This window comes from Podarcis liolepis, assembly GCF_965112155.1.
Source record: "Podarcis liolepis genome assembly, chromosome: Z".
NCBI classification, from domain to species: domain Eukaryota; kingdom Metazoa; phylum Chordata; class Lepidosauria; order Squamata; family Lacertidae; genus Podarcis; species Podarcis liolepis.
In genome coordinates this window covers 36,383,854-36,402,440 of record NC_139570.1, presented here as the reverse complement: position 1 = coordinate 36,402,440, position 18,587 = coordinate 36,383,854, and the positions used below count along the sequence as shown (strand labels likewise).

Genomic DNA, 18,587 nt, shown 5'->3' with positions numbered 1-18,587 from the left:
CGCGTGTGCACGTGGCCGCGGGAGGCTCTGCTGACGCAGCCGGCACGCCTCCCTGTCCAGGGCCACCCAACCCCATCCTACCCTGTCCATGTCCCAGTCCCACCCGACCCACCTACAGTTGGGAGAGGAGGGGGTCGGCTGCTTTTTCTGGAGATATTTTGGATTGCGAGGAGATAGGATTTGGACTAAGCGCCGCGCTCCCAGTGGAGCCTCCACGCTCAGACGTAGTCTACCTGTGGGGACAAGCGACCGGGAACCTCTTCTTCCCCGACCCGCTCACCATGTGAGCTTTCTTTAGTCTGTTGCAGGAAGGTAATGTGAAATTACAGTACAAAATTACAAAAAGTGATAACGAAAGGGTTCGTGCGCTGGGAGCCAGACAGCCATCCCTGCTTCCTGGATATTCCATGCTTTTTTCTCCCTCCACGTTCCCCATCTTTTTGTGGCCATGGAACATTCTTGTAATCAATAGACTGGGAGGTGGGGTTCCTCTCCTAAAGCGTATAATAATTAATAATTAATGCAGAATAAAGATTTGTTCAGTTTCCATAATGGTTGAACAGTCAGGAGAGGGAGAAACCACGGCTGTTTAAAGTAGTATAATTAGGGTTGCCATATTTCAAAAAGTAAAAAGCCAGGACATCCCAAAGGTTGTTGAGCTTTTCTTAAGGAACCCCCCTAAAAAATTATTGAGCTTTTTAAAGACAAAGCGCCACCCTTCGTCTCCCCTGGACATCAATTCCGCCTTTGATACTGAGCAAGGATACTGCTTTAAATGTATAGTACTGATGGGGCTTGCCAGGATCAGAGACCCATTCTATCACAAAACTCATTTATGACCTTGATCAAAATCTCTCAGCCTGACCTGCCTCAAAGGATGGCTGTGAGTATAAAATGGGGGTCAGAAGTACCTGCTGAATCTTCTGTCCACCATGGATCAGTCAGGATGGGGGGAGTGCCCAGCCAGAAATAAAGGTATTATTATTTATTCTTACTTTATTTATTTCATAAAGTTTTAACACTGCTTGATTGTAAAAAAAAACCCTCAAAGCAATTTAAAAAAGTTAAAACAGTAAAATCAAGAAAAAATCAGAACCATATTTCATAACATAGGAAAGTTAAAATACTAAAACAAAGTAAAATTTCCTCAACTTTCTAAGTATCTGGGTAGACTTGTCTAAACAAGAATGTTTTTAGCAATTGCCAAAAAGAGTACAGTGAAGGTGCCTACTTGATATCTATAGGCAGGGGGTCCCAAAGTGTTGGTGCTGCCACTCTAAACAATTGAGTTCTTACAAATGTGGAATAGGTATTATGTGGCACCTGAAGTAGTGCCAAAGCAGTTGATTGGGCACATGTGGGGTAAGTCAATCTCATAGGTAAATTGGTACCAAGGTAAGGATTTTATACAGTGGTGCCTCGCAAGACGAAAAGAATTCGTTCCGCGAGTCTTTTCATCTTGCGATGTTTTTCGTCTTGCGAAGCACGGTCCGTCGCAACTGCGCCTCTTCAAGTGGCTTTAAAAAAAGTGCAAGACGTTTTCGTCTTGCGAAGCAAGCCCATAGGGAAATTTGTCTAGTGAAGCAACGCAAAAACGGAAAACCCTTTCGTCTTGCGAGGCATTCGTCTTGTGGGGCACCACTGTATTAGTAACACCTTGGCCTGGTAGGAAGTCAGCAACTAGTGCTGCTCTCTGAGCGCAGGCCTTACTCCTGTCAGCAATCATGCTGCAGCATTCTGTACCAACTGCAACTTCTGGGGCAAGTGTGAGAGAAGCGCCACAGAGTACATTACAGTAATCCAGTCTCGAATGCATGAACAACTGTGGCAAGGCTTTCATGGTCCAGGAATGGCTGTAACTGTTGAACCAGCTGCAGTTGGTATAAAGCAGTTCTAGCCACTGAGGCTACCTAATAAAAGCATTTATGGATATTCGAGGGAGTACTTAGACACCACACCCAGCAGGCACAAAGTCACTTCAACATGGTCTTTCTTATTATTTTGAGATATTTCTTCTTCCGTAACCATAACCTCTAACCAACAGTTGGTTAGAGCATAGTGGTGTTAACACCAAGGTTGCAGGTTCAATCCCTGAATGGGGCAGCTGCACATTCCTGCATTGCAGCAGATTGGACTAGAATGATCCTCAGGATCCCTTCCAACTATACAATTCTATGATATAGTATTTGTCTAAATTTGCATTTATACTAATGAATTAACATATGCAGATATGTGCCCTTCCCTTTTCCCTGTTTTTTGTGTGCGCGCATTTTTTCTTTGTTAGTGATGTTTTAGTTATCCTAGCAGAACGATACATATCACACACACACGTCTGTCTATCTATCTATCTCTATCTATCTATCTATCTATCTTTATTCGTCTTAATGAGTAGCTGAAATGTGATGTGTAGTCCTTTTCATACGATGAGGTAAATGGCCCGATTTAGAAACTATCTCAATCCTGTAACCAGTTAGCCGTTGCTGTCCCTTTAAAGGTGAAGGGAGTGTGATGGAGAAGATAGCTTCGTCGCTATCTGATGACATACACTGCGTTTGCACGAACTAGCAAGCCTAGATCTATGAGGGGGTGATGCCAAATCTGGCGGCCATGGGTTTCGTCACTCTCTAGTGACGTTCTTCCTTTAGCGACGAGCTGTTGCTAGGGCACCCATGGACGCCACTAAGAGACCTATACATATCCCTCCGCAGATGGGGCTCTACGCGGAGAAACACCGCCTCCACCAAATTATGCAGGTGAGGGGATGCTTGGCGCAGGCGAATGAAGGGAATAAACGGCCCGGAGAATATAAAACTTACAAGGGAGTTGTCCGACCGAGACGGGATATGTGAGAGTTCGATAATTCCCAGCAACCACCGAGGGAGGGGAAGCCTATTAGACTACAGTTCCCAGCATGCTCTAGGGCAAAAGTGGGTGGACGTGCCACCTATGTTGGACTCCAGCTACCATCAGCCCCAGCTGGCATTGGTAATGGGGAGGGATGATGGGAGTTGTATTTCATTTCCCCCATTCCTGCTCTGGAGAAATGCAGTAGCTAGATTAGCATAGGGTATTTGTCCACCCTGCATTTATAGGTCAGAGTGAGCGCTGGTGATTTGCTCTTTCATTTTTATTTTATTGAAAAAGTATTATAAGCCTGAAGGTGGTGATGTGATTGTTATAAGCTGCACCCACAAAGGATCTTGGGAAGTGTAGTTTTCTCTTCACAGAGCTACAGGTCCAGCTACCCTTAATAAACTACACTTTCCAGGATTCTTTGGCAGGGGAGAAATAAGTTTGAAATATATTGTGTGGATCTGCCTATAATATCCATAAAATACAAAAAAAGTTAGAGAAATATAATTCATCACAATATTCAATATATAATAATAAATAATTGTACAGGCAATGGCTAACACACGTCAGAGGAGTGCACATAAAAAGGTAAAGGTAAAGGACCCCCGGACAGTTAAGTCCAATCAAAGGCACCTGTGGGGTTGCGATGCTCATCTCGCTTTCAGGCCGAGGGAGCCGGCGTTTGTCCACAGACAGTTTTCTGGGTCATGTGGCCAGCATGACTAAACCACAACTGGTGCACGGAGGACCGTGATGAGTGCCAGAGTGCACAGAAACGCCGTTTACCTTCCCGCTGCAGAGGTACTTATTCATTATTTGCACTGGCATGCTTTTGAACTGCTAGGTTGGCAGGAGCTGGGACAGAGCAACGGGAGCTCATCCCATTGTGGAGATTTGAACCTTCAACCCTCCGATCAGCAAGCCCAAGAGGCTCAGTGGTTTAGACAACAGCACCACCCTGCCACTGTTCTTTCCTCTTCCAGGTCCAAAAGGACTCACATGTTGGTAATCACTCATCATTTGGACATGCCTAAAATGATTGCTGCCTATATATAAAGCAGAAGCATGTGATCTGTTGTTAACTTGTGGCTCCCAGCCACAATAAGGAGAAAGGATAATGAACTTTGGCTAATGAACTGGAGCATCAGGGCAGTTGTAATCCAGTGCTGGGAAACCTGTAGCCCTCCAGATTTTGTTCCAACTCCCATCAATCCCACTCAATATGGCTGATGCTCAGGGATGATAGGAGTTGTAGTCTGACAATATTTGGAAGGCTACAGGTCCCCATTCCTGATCGAAGAAGTAGCACACAATAGATGGAAGAAGGCCTTCATTTAGAAGAGTCATTCCCTCACGAGTGGCTGGGGAAACTCAGCCAGATAGGCGGAGTATAAATAATACATTATTATTATTATTAGATCAGGGCAGAGAAAGTGTCGACCTTCCATACATTATTGCACTCCAACTCCCATCAGCCCCAACCAGCATGACTGATAGTAAGGAATGGTGGGAGAGAGTCCAGTAACATCTGGAAAGCCAGAAGTTCCCCATTCATTCTTTCTTCCTTTCAAAGTTTACAGGCTAGATCTCTGGGGATGATAACCAATGATCCTGGTTTTATTGGCAACCTGGTGGTTTTAATAATAGAAAATAAAATGCAAAGATAAAATAAAAATAGCAGCTCCCCAACTGCCTTACTCTCTTCATTTTGTTTGGAAATTGTAATCAACTTTCAAGAGAGGGACGTTAAAGTGACTGTGAGTGAATGAGGAGAGAATGCAGCCTTAAACCGAGGGATAATGACATTAGATTATATGCTTGCAGTGCTGTCTTTGCCAACAAATTTGCCAAAAAAAGCTCAACAGCTTTTCTGTCTGGATTTTCACTGTTTGAAATATGACAACCCTACTGTTCCCCCTCTTGTTCCTTCCTTCTTCAGGAAGCTGAATCCGAGCAGAGGGAGCAGCAGGGTGACCTGCAGAGTTGTGGCTAATTTGGCAAGGCCACAGTGGCCTCTGCTGGCTATCAGCCACAGTTGCAGGTATAGCCTTGGTGATGAGAATGAATAAGGGGCAGGCACTTACTATCTAAATCCAATCCACCTTTTTCCTGCCCAGTCAAGAAAACCAGATAGAGTGTGGATGGGCCAATAACATATTGTAACGTCAGTCCTGAAGCCCTGAACCTCCACCCCCAATTTAATAGCCTAGGACAAGGATGTTGAAGTCTTCTAGAACCAAAAGACTGGGAGTCATCAGCACCCAGTGCTATTTTTCTAGAAAAAGAGGTGCCAGAACTCACCACGAATGCCTCCCTTGCTCTCTTATCATGGTAACGTTGTGCACATGAGATGTGCCAAAACTAAATTCTGGTGAGTTCCAGCTGAAAAAAAAGCCCTGTCAACACTGTTTTTGTCAGTTCATGCAGGGAGACTGCTGGATAGTGAGGTGGGTGGTAAACCAGCACCTAATCTGTCCTGATGACCCACTGTCAGGGACAAACACTCTAGATCTCCGCTCAACTGGCAGAGAGCCTGGAGAGAAAGATGGATTTTCTATATACCACAGCTGTTTGGAGGAGTAAGTTCTTTTGTATGTTCTTGTGACTTATATGTGTTCTTTTTTAAAGGAATGTTTTAATCTTATAATACGTTTTATGTTTAAACTCCAAAAGTTGCTTGGAGACTTTTGTGTAAGAAATGTTTAATGTCTAATAAATACCACTAGTAATATTGACTGCATACTCACCATTAGCATTTAAGCACACACCTCCCCCCAAGAATCCTGGAAACTGCAATTTATCCGTCACAGAGCTATAAACCCCAGCACCTTTAACAAACTACAGTTCCAAAAATTCCCGGGCAGGGGAAGTCATGCACTTCAAATGTATGGAGTGTATGATGAACGTATTGCCAAGGTTGTTGTTTTTGTTCCAAACATTGCAAATTTTGGACAAAATGGACTGTTTCAAGAAGTGGCAGAGAGAATCTCTAGACTCGGATAAAATTTAAGATATTAACAGATGCTAAAGAAAGAGGTGGATTTGCCCTGCTAGACCTTAAACTTTATTATGAATCAGCTGCATTTTGTTGGCTGAGAGAATGGATACTTCTTAAAAACACAGATGTGTTGGATTTGGAAGGTTTCAACAATGTATTTGGTTGGCATGCATACTTGTGGTATGATAAGGTTAAAGCACACAAAGCGTTCAAAAACCATATTGTCAGAAAAGCACTGTTTAATGTTTGGATAAGATATAAGGACTTGTTAGAAAATAAAACCCCAAGATGGTTGTCACCAATGGAAGCAAAGGCTCAGAAAAAACTCAATATGGAGGCCAAATGGCCAAAGTATTGGGAAATTTTGGAACAAGAGGGAGACAGACTAAAACTGCAGAGCTTTGAAAAATTAAAAAACAGAGTGTGAGATTGGCTCCATTATTATCAAATAATGGAGGCATATAACTTGGACAAAAAATTAGGCTTCCAGGTGGAAAAATCAAAATTGGAAACAGAATTGTTAGACCCCAAAGTTAAGAATTTGTCAAGAATGTATAACTTGCTGTTGAAATGGAATACTCAAGATGAAACGGTGAAATCTGCTATGATTAAATGGGCACAAGATGTTGGACACAATATTTTGATGGCTGACTGGGAACAGTTATGAACCACAGGTATGAATTTTACAGCATGTAATGCCTTAAAAGAGAATTTAATGAAAATGATCTACAGGTGGTACATAACACCAGTCAAGCTTGCAAAAATCTACCATCTGCCCGATAACAAATGTTGGAAATGTAAAGAAACCGAAGGTACATTTTTTCACCTTTGGTGGACATGCCCAAAGATTAAGGCATTCTGGGAGATGATCTATAATGAAATGAAAAAGGTATTTAAATATACCTTCCTGAAGAAACCAGAGGCCTTTCTCCTGGGCATGGTCGGCCAATTGGTGCCAAGGAAAGATAGAACTTTCTTTATGTATGCCACAACAGCAGCAAGAATACTTATCGCAAGGTATTGGAAGACACAAGATCTACCCACCAGGGAAGAATGGCAGATGAAGTTGATGGACTACATGGAATTGGTGGAAATGACTGGCAGAATCCGAGACCAGGGAGAAGAGTCGGTGGAAGAAGATTGGGGAAAAAAATGAAGTATATTTACAGAAATATTGCAAAATTAATGAATGTTAGAAGGATGCTGGAATGAAGCTACATGGCTTTAGCAGAAATGTAATAAAGAATTAAGTAAAAACTGATTGATAATGGGCCAAAATGGAAAAATTTAAGGTTAGACCAGGGGTCTGCAACCCGCGGCTCCGGAGCCGCATGTGGCTCTTTTACACCTTTGCCGCGGCTCCGGGCCGATACTAGCGAGGGGAGGAGGCGCATTGTGCGCCCTGACACTCCCCACTGTGGCGGGCACTGTACTGGCTGTGACGTCGCATGGGGGCGGTGCGTGCGTTAGTCACGCACCGTCTCGACGTCACCTTCCCGCCCGCTGTCAGATCGCGGCTCCAGAGATATATTTGTTTTAAATGTTGCAATGGTTTTGCAGCTCCCAGTCTTTTTTTCCTTCGGAAACGGGTCCAAGTGGCTCTTTTTGTCTAAAAGGTTGCAGACCCCTGGGTTAGACCGTTAAGATAAATCATAGAACAAAAATTGAGAAAGATGGAAAGAATTTGCTGAAATAGCTAATTGAACTAGAATACAAAGAAGGGAGGTGTGAGGAGGTTGATGAAACAAGTAATGAAAGGTAAAGATGGAATATTGGATGTGTGTTTTAATGTTTTTGTTTCTTTTTGTTGTCTTGTTGTATTGTTTTTTCATGTTTTTCTTTTTATGTATTGTAAGGTATGTTCTGTTAAATTTTCTTTTTTTCTTCTTTTTTCTGTAATCTTTAAACTTCTAATAAATATCATTTAAAAAAAACCAAATGTATGGAGTGTATGCAGACAGTAACAGTAATAATAATAGTAGTAGTACAGTGGTACCTCAGGTTACATACGCTTCAGGTTACAGACTCCACTAACCCAGAAATAGTACCTTGGGTTAAGAACTTTGCTTCAGGATGAGAACAGAAATCGTGCTCCGGCGGCGCAGCCACAGCGGGAGGCCCCATTAGCTAAAGTGGTGCTTCAGGTTAAGAAGAGTTTCAGGTTAAGAACAGACCTCCGGAACGAATTAAGTACTTAACCCGAGGTACCACTGTAGTAATATTTCTTTTAATTTTGTTTTTAAAGGAAATGCTTCAAGGTTTGCTTATCCATAAACCGGAAGAGCCTTTAGACTTCTTGATCAAACAATTAAAACAAGACAACTATGATGGTGAGTAAAGGGAAGAAATAATTTTAGTTGGGGAATTGGGCAACTAGCAGCTCCTGAGCTGAATCCAGCCTATGAGAGGCAGCTCCTGCCCTACAAGTTGTTGACCTCAAGCCTGTCTTTCCCACCATCCTTTTTGTCTTATTGCCTACCCTCTTCCTACACATTTTCTCCCTTTATGGCAGCCACCAGAATGTTTTGATCAGTTTCTCTAGGACGCAGGACATCAAGACAGCTGATCAGCCACCAACTATATATTCTGGCCTCCTCCCAAAGTGCAGACAGTCTCCCCCCCACCCACAATTTCTCTTCCTCCAGTATGGTCCTTCCAGCAGATCCCATCACCCCATGGCTGAGCAAAGCATAGAAGCACAAGTGGGAAGCTAAAATAACAGGGGAGCCTATCTCAGCTTTTAGTTCCCCACTTCCTCTATGCTTGGCTCAGCCCCAGGGTGATGGGATCTGCTGGTAAGGCCATATTGCTGTGATGAAGGGGGAAAAGTGATGGCTTAGTTTCAAGGGGTTGCTTCATGTAGAGATTTGGCTGACCAGCCCTAATCAGTACCCAACAGTACCACCCAGTAGCGTAGCGTGGGGGGTGCAGGGGGTGCCGGCCGCACTGGGCGCAACATCTGGGGGGGGGCATGCTCGCACTCGCAGCTCTCTGCCCCTACCTGGCTCACTCACTCTCTCTCACTGCAGTGCTGGCTGTGCGAATCCGATCCGAGCCGCTGGGTCGCCGCCCACTGTGGAGGGGGTGGGTGCCAGGCGTGCGGTGCGGAGAGAGAGCGAGGGACTATCTGGGGGAGGGACAGTGCAGCGGCCGCCCAGCGCAGCGCTGAGCGCGGGAGAGAACCACACCAGACCAGCCCAGGCAGCAGCAAGAAGAAGCTGGCAGCGGCGGCAGATTAGGGGTTAGGGGACGCAAATTACTTGCCTTGCCCCGGGTTAGGGGGCGCAAATTACTTGCCCCGGGTGCTGACAACCCACGCTACGCCGCTGGTACCACCTTGCAGGGCCGTAGCTAACTGCCCCGACACCTGGAGCGGTGGGGGCGGGGTGATCTGTGCACGGAGGCGCTGCAGCGATTGTGCATGGGGGCTCCGGGGCAATCTGCCCAAGGGGGTGGTGTGGCGAGCTGCCCACGGAGTCTGCCTGGCGGACGCAAGCCCCACGCCGCCTTTTCAGGCAGCACGGGGCCCCGAGCCACCGCGTCACTCCCAGGAGAGATGCTTGGCTTGGGCACGCTGCAGGCCAGGACCCGCGATAAGTGCCACCCCCTGCGGTGTGCCGTTTTGTCACCCCCCTCAAGGATGACACCCGGGGTGGACCGCACCCCTGCACCCCCCCTTCCTATGCCCCTGCCACTTTGCATGGAAACCATAGGTAACATAACTCTAACACATAACATAACATAACATAACATAACATAACATAACATAACATAACATAACATAACATAACATAACATAACATAACATAACATAACATACATAACATAACAACATAACAATGTGAGCCTGCTGGATCAAGCCAATGGTTCATTTAGTCCCACATCCTGTTCTCACAGTGGTCAATCAGGTGTCAGTGGGAAGCACACAAGTAGGACCTAACCATCATCTGCACGACTGAGATGAAATTGGTTAGGGATGGTATACCAAGAGGGCTATGCCTTTCAGACCTAACAATTATTTTCCAGGAGCACCTAGGTACAGTGGTGGCTGATGCCTGTTTTGACTGAAAGGGCAGAAGGCAGGGAGTCCAAACAGCAGGTGGAGCTAGACCCATTTTTTTGAGGGGGGGGGATTAATTACAGTTTTGTCCCCATCCTCCTCCCTGCTTAGTTCTACAATGGCCACACTGAAACCTGGGAGGAGGAGAAAGCTGACAGCCAGGGGCACCACTCCCTGGATTGGTTGTGAGTAAGAAGGCAGGCAGGTGGGGGCTGGCTGAGGGGTTGGTGGGGCAGCACCCCATTCAACCTGATTGAAAAGCCTCTGCCTAGATCAGGGTTTCCCAAACTTGGGTCTCCAGCTGTTTTTGGATTATATAGTTCCCATAATCCCTAACCACCGAGCCTGCTAGCTTGGGGTGATGGGAGTAGCAGTCCAAAAACAATTTGTGACCTAGATATTAAGAAACCCCACATTAAATACTCATAAAATAACCATCAGTTTTGAACTTGAATACATATGTATATATCTATATATCTCTAAGACAAGTTAATTGATCCTTGCTGGAAATTGTGTCCCACTATTGTAATCTCATAGCTCCCCTGTCCTGAAACCTGAAATGGCAACTTTGAAAACAAGGCTAGCTTTGTACACAATGTACATGTTTGTCTGATGCTGGCAGCAGAAATCATGCCAGTGAATATGAGTGGAATTTGCTATGGTCTTTCTTTTTCTGTTCTGAATCTGCAAAAATGTGATTTGCTGCATTATTTTTATGTTTCCTTTCCATTGAAATGCATAGAAATTAATTATGTAAATAATTGTGTTAGTTTCAGACATAATATAGTGAGGCAAACAGGATTTAGCAGGAGCCAAACTGTAGCAGAATGTAAACAGTGCTGATTGTGGCAAGTACAGGACAGGACAGAAATTGCTGCCTCCTTATGTTCCTACCCGTTGCCCACCATGTGCTAATTTCTAGGGTTTGTAAGATGCTTCAAGTTTCTTTTCCTGTGGAAAGCCAAAGAGAAAAGTGCATTAACAGATCCCCTTTTTTAAAAAAACAACCAAGATGCCTTTCCTGGGAATGGCAGGAGTTCTTGTGTATCCATTATTTATACTCTCTGTGCCTCCGTCTGATAACTTCCTGATGTCATTAAGCTTGCTAATTACTCCTTTTGTCAAGTGAAAATTTGGCTTCTCAGCTCTGGCAGCTTTTGCCTGCCATTTATTTTTATTTTTAAATTACTTACTTACTTGCCACAGCTAATGACTTCCACAGCTCAACAGCTTCGCAGTCGGGGAAGCTGCAAGTGGGCTTCTTAACATGAGTGTGTGTTTGTGTGTAAGGCAGGCTGACGAATCGAACAGCCTGCGTTCCTGCCACAATGAAGAGCCGTGTACCCTCAATCAAAATTATTTGATTTACAAACTGTTCACCCTTAGGCGGATTAGATTTGGCTATGCACAACGGCACTCTAATTTTTCATTCCACATGAGCTGTCAAGGCGAGAATGGTGTCATGTTGCTTTGATGTTTCTGTAACGGTTTACTCTGGGTTGTTGCTTTTTTAAAACACACACACACACACACCAGACGTTCTGTTGTGTCACATCAATAAAATCTCTGTCACTAGAGACGTCTGGGGCTCTTTATGTTTTAGGGTTGAGATTCATATCAAGGTGAATTTGAAGCTAAATATTTGGGGTTGGTGAGTGAGAAAAAACAATTTGCATCCAGGAGCTGTTTCTGAATGTAGCTTGCACCCATTCTGATCTGTTTAAGAGAGGGTTTTTTCCTTTTGTTTTTAAGTACACCATAGAAAAGTTTTCATGTAAACCTTTTGGCTGCTGAAGCAAGGGCATGATTCAACTGATAATAATGATTGCTATTTTGACTTAGGGCATAATCGCTCTGGCCCCCAGCCCACCCCATGGCATGCCCCGCTCCCATGGTGTAGTGGGGTGTGCATGCACCTGCCCCAGGTGCCACCAGGGCTTCCAATGCTGCTGGTGAAATGTGACCCCTTTCACTCCCCCAATCTGCTCTGGATGGTTAGGGGAGCGATCAAAGAAGATTTTGGAAGGCGCGGGGGGAGAGTTTCCTGCTCATGCAGTGCAAGCCTCTCTGGGGAGAGCATTCCACAAATGTCTTGTGTTTGAAACCCTGGGGATCCACTGTTAGTCAGTTTAGATGATGTTATACTACATAGACCAGTGAGTGATGCAGTATAAGGCAGCTTTTTTGGGAGAAATTCAACACAGTGCTAAGGAGATTGCTCCAACATCCTGTTTGTCTGATGGAATGATCTTCCCTCTTCTCCCCTGTGCACTGTTCTGGAGTTTCTCCCAACCCCCCGAGCCAATTTGGGGTGTAGGGGTGTGTTTAAGGGTGGAGGAAAGCCCCACTGTGCTAGCAAAAGTTATTGTAGTGGCTCCTGTTAGTGGAACCAGTTAGCAGAACTGTGTTTTTAAATTCTTGAGCTGAACATCCTAAATGACCAAGCTACAGTTTGTTCCTTTTATTTTTCAGAGTGGGATTTGAAAACAAAGCAAAAAGCTCTTGATTTTGAGTTTCTAGTAAAAGAGATTGTCTTTGGTTTAAATGAAGCACTGCTGTCTGCTCAAGTTCAGAGTATTCTTATTAAATAATGGAAGGAACAATGCTAAAAAGAGCTGTTGAGAAAAAAAAAGAAAGAATAACAGAGGAGGAATCTCTAGCAATCTTGGTTTCTTTGTGTGTAAATGTGTGTGTGTTTTAAACAAATTTCTTGATCACAGAAGAAGGTACTGACTGAAGAGAGGGAGAAGCATTACCTTATTAAAGTCATCAGGAAAGCTATGAATTTTCATGATCTCTCCTTCCAAGGCAGCTTTCGCCCCAGAGAAAAATTCAAACAGAGATGTGGAAGGAAAAGAAAAAGAGATTGTATTTTTCCCAGGTGTGAAGGCAGAAAAGCTTTTAATTAATAATTGGTTCTAAAGTACTCCTTTAAGTAGTGTGGCGTGGGTGCGATGACGCTATACACAAAGGTGCTGGTAATTTATAGCTCCAAACGACAACAGGCTTTGAGAAACTTTTTTTAAAAAATAAAAAAATATTTTATTAAGTACAGAGCTAGAATGTCCATCTATGTTTATACAATGAAGCATGCAAAGTTAAAAACAAATATTCTTTAAGCACAGCAGCCTAGCAAGGTTCCACCAAAGAAACCATCAAGTAAGGCAGAGATCCCATCTTTGTAGGGAAAGCAAGACTTGCTCTGCTTGAAGGAGGAATTCCATTTAAAACCTAGAGGAGAGAAGCTTAGTCTCTTTTGTTATTTCTAAACAGAGCCTGTCGGGCTCTTGAAACAAATTCCTGCTTTCTTCTGAAGCTCACAGGTACCAGGCACTGCCACTGTCCACCGCTTGGGCTCTAGAACTCAAAGTTCCCAAATTGAGATGAATGGTTGTTTGGTTTGGGCTGGGGTTTGTAGCTAATCTGGTCATGTATCATCTGCTCCCGGCTCTTATGATCAGTGTTGAGAGTCCCAGCGTACCTTCACCATCCCTGGCTCCCACCATGTCCACCTCCTTGCGTTTCCTAAGACTCTCAAGTTCCTTGCGGGTGCCGTCAAACTCCTCAATGTCGTCTAGCTTCAGTTCCAGCTGAACAATCACTCAGAAAAACCCAAGGACAATGGGGTTGTATCCAGTGTCTTCCTCAGAGTAGACCCATTAAAATGAATGGATATAACTAACTTGGGTCTGTTAATTTCAATGGGTCCTCTCTGAGTGGATACAAACCAATCAAAATTTATTTTTATTTCTTAAATATATACATTGCTGTTTAAAAAACCCCTCAAAGCAGCTTACAAATAACAAAACAATAAAACCATTAGTAAAAACAACTATTTAAACATTAAAAAAATAAAATCAGCAATAAACTAAAAACAGGTTAAAACATAGGATACGTGTCCCCTCTTCCTACTGGGTATTTTTGCTTTTTAAAGAAAATGGCACTTGGAGACTTAGGGAAGTTAAAAAGGTAAAAGATTTTATTTTACAGTAAAATAGGCAAAAGAGAAGATGTGTCAGGGGACAGAATTATTTCAAGAAACAGTTACCGGTATCTTATCTATCTATCGATTGATTGATATCACAGTGGATGTCACAGGCTTCTAAACAAGATGGTAAATGCACAGATTATTTTCACTTTGGTTCATAGCTATCAACGTTTCCCCTTTTTTAAGGGAAATTCCCTTATTCTGCATAGGATTCCTCACAAGAAAAGGGAAAAGTTGACAGCTATGCTTTGGTTCATTAAACTAATTGCAGCGCTGTTTCAGTTTAGGTCATAAACTAGGGTTCTGAAAACTTGACACTTTCTGTCAGTTTCTCCAACCTTTTACAAATCTCACCCCTGAGGCTCCTCTTTTGGTATACTAGCCCAGGGGATCAGCACACACTCCCCTCCTAACTGGTCTGGGATTACTCCTCTCTTCAGAAGGTCTGTCCCCTTTTTACTGAACTTGAGACCCAAATAGAGTATTTCCTCACAACTCCACTTCTCTTTTCTCAAATTGAGCTTCCTGGTTTTCACTAGTCTATATACTCTTAAAAGACACCAGCCACTTTATTTTAATCTAACACCCAGCTCAGAGACTTCCTTCTCTGGCTGTAGATACTATTCTCAGGGCAAATTGCACACAGTTCAGAGGCTATACCAGGGGTCAGCAAACTTTTTCAGCAGAGGCTGGTCCACTGTCCCTCAGACCTTGGGGGGAGGGGTGGACTATTGGGGGGGGGGGGAGTGAACCAATTCCTATGCCCCACAAATAACCCAGAGATGCATTTTAAATAAAAGGGCACATTCTACTCACGTAAAAACATGCAGATTCCTGGACCGTCCGTGGACCGGATTTAGAAGGCAATAGGGCGCATCTGGCCCCCAGTCCTTAGTTTGCCTACCCATGGGCTATACTATCCAGCTGAAACGCCAGGAACCCAGACTCTCAACTGCTATTCTTTTTCCAGTCACAAAGTTCTGTCTCCACAGACCTTCTGGCTAGCTGGACCTGCAGCCAATCAGAGTGAGTCTTCAGCCCTGCACTCTGCGAGCTACACCTCTCCTGTGGGTATCACCATACTCTAGTCTACCTGAGTAGACCAGAATAATAAATAAAATCACTTATAAACTAAAAAACAGGTTAAACATGTCTGAGTAGGCTTCTCTAAACAAAAACATTTTAGCAGGCACCAAAAAGAGTAGTTATGTCAGGCAGCAGGGAGTTCCAAAGTGTGAGGCAGCCTGAACAGGGGCTTGTAATTGTGGAGGTATACAGTCGTACCTTGGGATGCAAACGGGATCCGTTCCGGAGCCCCATTCGCATCCTGAACAGAACGTAAGATGTGACTGCACTTCTGTGCGAGTGCAAGGTGCGTTTTGCCGCTTCCGCGCATGCGTGTGATGTCATTTTGAGCACCTGCGCATGCGTGAGCGGCGAAACCTGGAAGTAACGCGCTCCGTTACTTCCGGGTTGCCATGGAGCGCAACCCGAAAGTGCTCAACCTGAAGCACATTCAACCCGAGGTACAACTGTAGTTTGTTGAGGTTTCTGGTTATTTGACCCCCTAGGTACCTGAATTTGGTGCGGCAGTTTTTTTGTTTTTTTGTTTTTTGATGTTGGTGAATTCCTTTTGGGTATGTGGAAGAGGGGGGGGGCAGTGTTGAAGCACATAGCCTCAGATTTTACAAAGTTTACGTGTCGGCCCAATAAGAGTTATTATGACTAATTATTATTTATTAGTATTTTGCCTTCCCCCCACAGAACAAGGACTCAAGGTGGCTTACAATTTATTTATTTATTTTTTTAAAAAATCGCAGAATGCTAAAAACATATAATGGTTAAAAAGTAAGCAACCTATAACAGAATTAAAACAATATAAAATATATTAGTCTGAAATTAGGGTGGGTTGAAATAATTAAGAAACAGTGAAAGTTTTTTAAAAGCCTGGGAGAATAAAAGGGTCTTGGTCTTGTGCCGGAAAGAGTGCAGTTAGTGTTAGGAAGCCCTTATAGGGATGGTATTCTACATTCAGGTAGGGTTGGGCAAATTTGAAAATTGTGGCTTCTTTCAGTTTCTCAGTTTTCTGTTTTTAGGTTCAGCTAGTTACAGTTCCACATCAGTTTGTGGTGTTCTTTTTTAAAACTCTTTGTGGAAATTCATCTGTGTTTTGTGCAAATTTCTTCTAATATTAACATTTTTGTATGCAAAGTCCACCAATATATACATGATTGCAAAGCAATTTCCCCTAACAGAATGCATATATGACTTCCACAGATGTATGCTTTTTGTGCACACTTTACCAGGGCATGTACATTTTTTGGCAAGCTACTGCGCTTGAGAACTGCACTGTAAAAATTAGGAGAAATGTAAACTCGGAAGGTTGTATGTCTGAGTTTTTTCAGAAAGTGAGAATTAAGCAAGTACATCTTTAAATGCGATCCAAATAAAATTTCATCCTTCATTCAATCCCCGTCCCCCTTTAGTAGTCATCCACCTCACTACATTTGGCAGCGGCATTCAGAAGGTACATTTTAGAGTTTGGATAGGAACTCACTTGCAGGTAAACTGACCCCTAGGGCTACTTTAAAGATTAATACTAGGAGTTTGAATTGGACCCAGGACAAACAGCAGAAACTGTAGCACTAATCTGAATGTAAATTAGCTGTGAACAAAATAAAGATGATGATGATGATGATTATCAAAGCTGAATCTTAATCTCAGAAAAATGAATGAAGTGCAGCGAAGCAGAATCAGGTAGTGGTTGGATAATTGAACATGGATTGCTTATTCAACAAAGTCACACCTTGTTAGATAACAGAAATTTTGGAAGCCAAATCCTTGACAGCCTTCTGTGTTAAAATTTCCATCTTGGAAATGTATAACACTGGCATTTCAGCAGCTGCTTGGGGGGTAGGGGTGGTGGTCATGCCATAGCCCTAGTCCAAGAAGGAGTTAAGTACACAAAATTCAGTGGGATTCAGCTGGCATAACTCTCTGTTGAATGGTGGACTGTTGACTGTATAAAGGGATCGGTGTGCAGACCAGAAGGGTTAAACAGTCCATTACAAAGTTGCCCTAGAAACACTCTGCCACCCGTGTGGTACGTTTAGGGACTGAGCCCCAGATGATTTTTACCGGTGTGCAGATGAGTAAATCGGCACATTTCTGCATTGGCACGTCTTCTGCCAGCTCCTATGCAGAAGGAAAAGCAGATTTAGTACAAAGTGAGCATTTACAGTAGCCCTGGGCAATATTAAAGCGTGTTACGGTGTGTATAATGGTACGTTTCCTTTTTCTCCCCCCTCCTATCAAACGTTTGTCCAAAAAGCTGTGTATTAAAGCTTCAGTACCTCAGGGTTTTCTTGTGAATTTTAAATCGTGCTCCTTACTTAAACCTCAAAAGGATCTGTAGATAGAAAGGTTCGTGATATTATATATATATATATATATATATATATATATATATATATATATATATATATATTGCTTTGAAGCGGGTTGAAGAAGTTGATTAGTGTTGGCACCACAGCACATTTCAGTGGCTCTGTTTATAAATAATTCCTCACTTACCAGGCTGGAGTTTCAAGGTGTTAAGATTTTTTTTTTTTAAAGGGGGATGGAGGAGAAAAAAGCCACACAGGTTTTAATCACATTATTTTTTTGAAAGAAATTAGGTGACAAAAACAGCTTGATGTAGCCTTTTAAAGCATTCTTTTCCTGATAATGTATAGCCTTTTCTTGGTGCTCTTACAAGAGCCAGTAAGAGCCCTTCCTTTAAACCTCCCAAGTCAAAGAACTTTGTAAAGATGAATTTGTAATTTGGGGGGTTCATGCATGATTTAAAATTTTCCACTGCTCAACTCCATACTGGAAAGCGGTTGCAAAGCTTTGGGGTGGACGGTGGGGTGGGGAATACACTTCTCTCTTTCCCTCGGCTCTCTTGCCAAGATCAGAGAGCATTGCTCCCTTTTGGATAGCAAGATCCAGCGAGGTTTGTCATTTTTTATTTTGGCCGGCTGGAATCTTCGACTGAAATTATCTCCACAGGTACCTTTGGAAAAGATGTGAGGGGTAGAAGGGAGCAGGCTTCCAAGAAAATGCACTGGGAGACTAGCCATCACAGTGCTTGTATATAACATGGCAGTGGGTGTGTGGGTGGGGGCAAAGGGGCAACAGATCACAACCTCAAAGGGCATCGTGAAAATGGCAGGTGTCCAAATTTCAGATTTTAAACAAAGCTGAAAGATTTCAGGAACAGAGGGCAACAGAGTGAGGTTCAAAGGATATATTTGCTTGTGGATCTAATTAAGGTTCAGTTGCAAACAAAATCTCCAAAGCAAGCAGGATTTTAAAAAAGTATTTAAGGTTGTTATTTTCTGTCTGTTTTATACCTGCCATATAATGCTTGTTCTGCACTTGCAATAAATTGGTCCTTTAGTGTAAGAGCACCTACACTTTGGAACTTCCTGCCCATTTATGTTATTACCTAATATCAATACACCTTCACTGTATTGTTTCCTGTGGTGCCAAAACCATTTTTGTTCCAACAAGCTTACCCAGGCACATAACTTTAACATGTCATATTGATAGATAGTTTTGGCTGGTTGCTTGGTTGGCATCTGTTTGTCTCAGGAGACAATGGAAGAATGTGCCTTTGAGGGTGAAGTCAAACCATTGGAGAGTTA

The 18,587-nt window shown here is 43.3% G+C and overlaps 1 protein-coding gene across 4 annotated transcripts in view; it reads left to right on the top strand.

The window, feature by feature from the left end:
* The first annotated feature begins 23 nt into the window (after positions 1 to 23).
* AK8 (adenylate kinase 8) overlaps positions 24 to 18,587 on the top strand; it is a 102,774-nt gene continuing 84,210 nt past the window's right edge. The window contains exons 1-2 of one of the 4 annotated variants that reach the window (XM_083485211.1): positions 24 to 312; positions 8,097 to 8,181. In XM_083485211.1, coding sequence (XP_083341337.1) covers positions 8,100 to 8,181 — 82 coding nt within the window. In that variant the 5' untranslated portion in view covers positions 24 to 312; positions 8,097 to 8,099. Of the gene's footprint in view, positions 313 to 2,590; positions 2,754 to 8,096; positions 8,182 to 18,587 lie in introns of those variants that run through there. The other 3 variants (XM_083485209.1, XM_083485210.1, XM_083485212.1) reach the window with 3 other exon arrangements.